The sequence below is a fragment of the Rana temporaria genome, chromosome 12 (assembly GCF_905171775.1).
Source record: "Rana temporaria chromosome 12, aRanTem1.1, whole genome shotgun sequence".
In the NCBI taxonomy this organism is placed as follows: Eukaryota; Metazoa; Chordata; class Amphibia; order Anura; family Ranidae; genus Rana; species Rana temporaria.
The window spans coordinates 73127197-73132864 of NC_053500.1; the positions used below are offsets into that span (position 1 = coordinate 73127197).

Consider the following 5668-nt stretch of genomic DNA (forward strand, 5'->3'; position numbering starts at 1 on the left):
CGCGTTCCCGCGGCGATCGTAGAGCACATGCTCCGTCGGGAAACTTTCCCGACGTGCATTGCGGCAAATGACGTCGCAAGGACGTCATTTGCTTCAAAGTGAACGTGAATGGCGTCAAGCGCCATTCACGAATCACTTACGCAAACTACGTAAAGTTCAAATTTCGCGACGCGGGAACGACGGGTATACGTAACATTGGCTGCCCCTGCTAATAGCAGGGGCAGCCTTACGCGAAAACCGCCGTACGCAAACGACGTAAACTGCGTACGCAGGGCTTGCGTAACGTTGTGAATCGGCGTTAGTATGCAATTTGCATACTATACGCTGAGCACAACGGGAACGCCACCTAGCGGCCAACGCAAGAATGCAGCCTAAGATATGCGGGCATAAGAGCCTTATGCCACGCATATCTTAGGCTGTAGTCGGCGTAACAAGCTCTCTGAATCAGGAGAACTTGTTACGCCGTGGCAAGTAAGCAATTGCGCTGCGTAACTATGGTTACGCAGGCGCAATTGCTCTTTAAATCTGGGCCCATGTACCTATTCATAGCTCGTTATGATCAGGTCTCTGCCTAATTCTCACCTTTTGTGTTTTAAAAACATGCATTCATTTGCATTGAGTAGTTTGCATTCTTGACATGTACAAGGTGTAAATAGGAGTTTAGACCCAATCTCCTGATAACTGGCATGCTTGCTGAATGATTTTACTAAAATAAAATCTCAAATAAGCAGGATTAAAAACTCCTACAATGATTACATTTCCCCTTTTCCTTGCAGTCGGTAGGGTTTATGCTTTCTCTGTGCATGGTTGTTACAATTTCTGTGTAATGCACCTATTGCATTAGGCTTCTTTCAGACAGGCAGGGTTGTATACCGCTCTGTGAAAAGCGATTCATGGTCGATCGCTTTTCAGAGTATATCATAGCAGCAGTTGGCTGTCATTCAGGAGGCAATCTTGTTGTCCCCTGAACTTCTGCTTTTTTTCCAATTCCAATGGGAATTTTCTAGTAAGTATTTGGCTCGTGGTTGCGGTGCTCTCCCATTGAACTCAATGGGTGAGGTTGACAGGTGATTGATGCCTGTCAAATTCTGCAACCCAAGTTAAAAATTCCTGCCCTGTCAGGCTGTAATGTTAACATCTGGGTGGGTGACCGTAAAACACTTTGCTAAGCTGCCTGTTTTTACAGCCCCCATTAACCTTTGTGAAAAAGCCTATATTATACCATAGCAAACTGGAATAATTAACCTACTTATTTAACATAAAAAAAAAAAAAAATGTATATTAAAAGAAGAGATTTATAGGTTTATATAAGTGCATTGAACAACTTTCTAAAAAAAGAGTAAAATGCTTTTTTTTTTTTAAGTACAGTGAAAAATGTTTAAATCACAATGAACACATTAAAACATACAATAATAAAATGAATCAGATGTAGACATTTACTCTTTGGCGTCTTTCGATTCATTAACATTGTCCTTTTGGTCTTTCCCTTGTGGAGCTGTTAACTGGATGGGGATAGTCCTTTCCTCCACAGCTGGTATACTTCTCCAGGGGGCTTCTATCCGTAGCTGACCTTCCGTGGTCAATGTGCAGGTGATGTCCTCTGCCTTTACTTCTTGAGGAAGATCTGTTTCCTTCCTGAAGATCTGACATTTGTAGGAGTATGAACCTTTACCATCCTGGTTCTTCGTCTCCTTGGCTGCAGTCACCAGTAACTTCCGGCCCAGAACCTTGACAGTCAACTCTTGGGGACAAAAGTCCTGAACCCCCAGACTAAGCACAAATCCAGCTTCTGTAGACTTGATGTCACTGCTTGTCATCATTGGTAGAACCTTATTCTCGCCAATATTCATCTCCTGCATCAGCTGTTGGTGGAACTGATCTACCCTTCTGATATTAGCTTTTATCTCTTTCACCGTCCTAATCATGTCCTGCTCCATTGTAGAGAAGACATCCTCAGATATTGGCCACAGAGGCTGCATGAAGGGTTTCCAGGATGCAGTATTGCTCTGGAGCTGAAGGCACAGCATTGTATTGCCACAAAGTTCTCTGTTGCAGCAATAATATGAATCCAGCCTTCCGCGTGTTCTATAGAGGTTATACACAACTAGAGCTTTTATACTGAGATGAAAACTTCCAAGCATGTCTTGCATTCCTAGCCCCTGTCACATGTTACGTTATTGGTAAATATTACTCTACATAACAACGTGATTCAGTCTGTCTTCATTCATGGCTCACACACTAAAATAACATGTTTGACGCAATCCTGACAGTTTCATGTTTCATGGCCTGGACTGAGAGACAACTGTTCAACAATGCAGACAGATTCCTGAGCCGTTGCCTCACTGTGTCTTTTTAAGTCTTACAGTCCTTATAAATTCAAAGTGGGCTTAAGTTAAGGGTAAATCTGTCACAAATAATAACCACTGGAGGAGTAAGGACTACATAACTTTTTTTTTTGTCTGCATTGAATTATTTGGACAGTCAAGAGGGCCTACTGAAAAATGTAGAGACAGGCTTTCTGAATTTAGTGACTTCAGTATCTTTTTAATTTTTTAAACAATATCTAATAATCAACGCTTTATCCTGGCTTAGGCTAACAAGACCCGGGCCTAGGGCAGCACTTTGCAGGGGGGCAGCACAAAAAGAGTCCCCGCCGGCTTGCACTACACTGTTAGGCAAATTAGTCTAGCGCCCCCATAAAGCGGACGCTCTACTTCCGCCAGGCATTCCGCAACTGTGTGTGTATGGGCGGGGGGGGGGGGGGGGGGTCGCTTCTAATTTTGACTGTCCTATCATCCTGGACCGCAAACATTCCTCACTGTGCTATGTTTCTGTTGCACCATTATCAGAAATTGTGCTTAAAGTGTTGATTATAGTTCTATAATCAACACTTTTTAAAAAATATTTGGATAGAGTAGGGGAGGGTTATAGCCCCTGTCAGTTTATTTTTTACCATCCCTTTCCAATTGCGGAGATTTCCCTTCACTTCCTGCCCCATAGCCAAACAGGAAGTGAGAGAAAAACTATGAAAATTAAGGGAATACATTGCCCAACTCCAGGGCCCTCGGAACTAGAATCAGGACAGTCTTAAAAAAACAGGGTGTGGCCTTGACAGGAAGGGGTGGGTCATATTTTAATTAGGAGGTGCAGAAGTTTAGTCAGGCCTAGGGCAGCACAAAACCTAAATACACTACTGCTAATAATATCAAAGTTCTCCATCAAACATAGGCTGGTTCTACTAATTTTAGTGCAGACATGGAGCTTTCAATTTTAAAGTTGCTATATTCTGCATATGCTCCAAGTTTGTAGTATGCTCTGGGATGTGGTTTCCAAACTATGCCCTGCAGGCTACATTAACCACACTGCAAGGGTCAGTGAAGTAGCCTATTCAATGTACAATGATTGAGGATTAAGGTCACGAAAGGCTGCCTATGGTATCCACTTCTGATGTGAGGGGGCACCTGATCCTGATGTAAGGGAGGACTTTTCAGCCCCTTTTCAGGACCAGAAGGATTTGCCCCCTTAAAGACCAGGCCATTTTTTGTGATACGGCACTTTAACAGCTTTAACTGACCCAAACAAAATTGACGTCCTTTCTTCCCCCATGAATAGTGCTATATTTTGGTGGTATTTGACTACCTCTGTGGTTTTTATTTTTTCCTCTATAAACAAAAAAAAGAGCAACAATTTTGAAAAAAATAAATAATATTTTTTACTTTTGCTATAATAAATATTCATATATATATATATATATATATATATTTTCAAAAAACGAATTTCTTCATTAGTTTAGGCCAATATGTATTCTTCTTCATATTTTTGGTAACAAAAATCGCAATAAGCTTATATTGATTGGTTTGCATAAAAGTTGTAGGGCCTACAAATAGGGGAAAGATTTATGAAATTTGTATTATTTATTTATTACTAGTAATGGCGGTGATCTGCTTTTTTTTAGCAGGACTGCGACATTGCAGCTCTGACACTTTTTTGGGACCAGTGACATTTATACAGCTATTAAGCCCCATACACACTATCAGTTTTCCTGCAGGTTTTTCTCTTCAGGTTTACCAAAACCATCTAATATGAGGTCAAACCTTTTTTCTTTTTTACTGTACTTTTTTATATTGTGAAACTATTACTAAAAACCTGATTATATAAATATACGATGTAGTTCCTACACTGAAAAGTTTGGAGACCCCTGCTCTAGGAGATAAAAGTGCAACTATCAAAAATGCCCACGCCCCTCCTGATTCAGCAATGCACAACACATCCACCTCAGCAGTGTTGAAAGTGCACTAACTGGATTCTGGGAGACTCCAAAGTCTGAGCACCCCAGTTATCACTGTACTCTTCTTGGCAATATTGTTTAAAATTCTGTTGCAATAGAATAGAGTATAGACAGATATACCCCACAACAATCTCAACAGAATAGTTGACTAGTGTACATAGTTACATAAATAGTAATAACGTTGTAACTACTCAATGACAGGGTTTGTGAGAGAAATAAATAACAGGCAGAAGTTAATTAATTACATATTGTATTTTATTGTTAGCAACATGTTATATTACAGTATGTCCACACATGTATGTTTCTGTGTGTACGCACTTGTGCACTCTGTATACAAAACTAAATAAATAGAATAAAAAAAAAAGGCAGTGATGTCACTCCAAAGTCATGTGATAGTGCTCATCATCAGACGGTCCATGTGCGTTCCAGCCCCTCTTCCTGTATCAGCCTCAACACACCAAGCTGACTATCGACGTCCACTGGAGAAAAGGATTTCGAAACCACCACAGCAACCCAGCCAGCGCAGAAACTCACCCCACAGGACTCCCCGATGTGCTTCACTTCAATTACCCAGATGTAAGTGCTTTTATGCCTAGTTTATTAAATGTCATACAGTTTACTTCAGTGGAGCTTCTATCTTTGTTTCTGCATGTGATAGTGCTTAGGCCTAATTATTTGCTGGTAAATCCAAGAACAGTGGGGGACCACCGATCCTCTTGTAGGGGGCCTGACCACACAGGGGAGCCCAAAAAAGGGAGGGGGATTAGTGAGTGACAACAATTGTGTCTCTTCCTCCAGCAGCTCATTTTTCCCCCTCTCCCTGCTGCCAGCTTTTAGCTGCTGGAGGAAGAGAGACACAATTGTCGCCCCTCATTAATCTTCCTCCATGTGCGGCCCCCTAATCAGAGCTGGCTCTAATGTTAGCTCTGCTAGGTGAGCTTGTTTCCCTGCCTCTCTGATCCTAGAGTTCCAACTGCCCAGCCTGTATATATTTTTTGTCTCTTTCCCCATTGCTCTGTCACCCTGACACATTCACAGCTGATCAGCTGCATTCCCATGGAGTGAAGAATTTACTGTTACAAAGCTTCTATAGCTGCTTTTTATCTTGTCCCAGTGCTAAGTGTGCTTTATGTAGCTGGGCTTCCCACTCCTCTCCCCCATTTGCAACATTTCCTGAATGGAAAGGAGCACAGGGTGAGAACAGCCCAGGGGCCAGGTCAACTTTTGCATCTGGGCCCACAAGCTTCAAGCTACGCCTCTGTACTAGACCCTCAGTCAAGCACGCAGCCCAGCAGGTCAGGATAGGGAGGAAGAGCGAGCACCTCCCTCCCCCTCTTGGATCATACCAGGCCACACGCCCTCAACATTGGGGGGGTGAGT

General features: G+C 42.3%; 1 protein-coding gene across 1 annotated transcript; it reads right to left on the bottom strand.

The window, feature by feature from the left end:
- Positions 1-1420: 1420 nt before the first annotated feature.
- On the bottom strand, positions 1421-2165 carry LOC120918249 (heat shock protein beta-11-like). Its single transcript, XM_040329762.1, has one exon. It carries the CDS (start codon positions 2148-2150, stop codon positions 1437-1439), a length of 714 nt encoding a protein of 237 aa, XP_040185696.1. The 5' UTR covers positions 2151-2165; the 3' UTR covers positions 1421-1436.
- Between the last annotated feature and the right edge of the window lie 3503 nt (positions 2166-5668).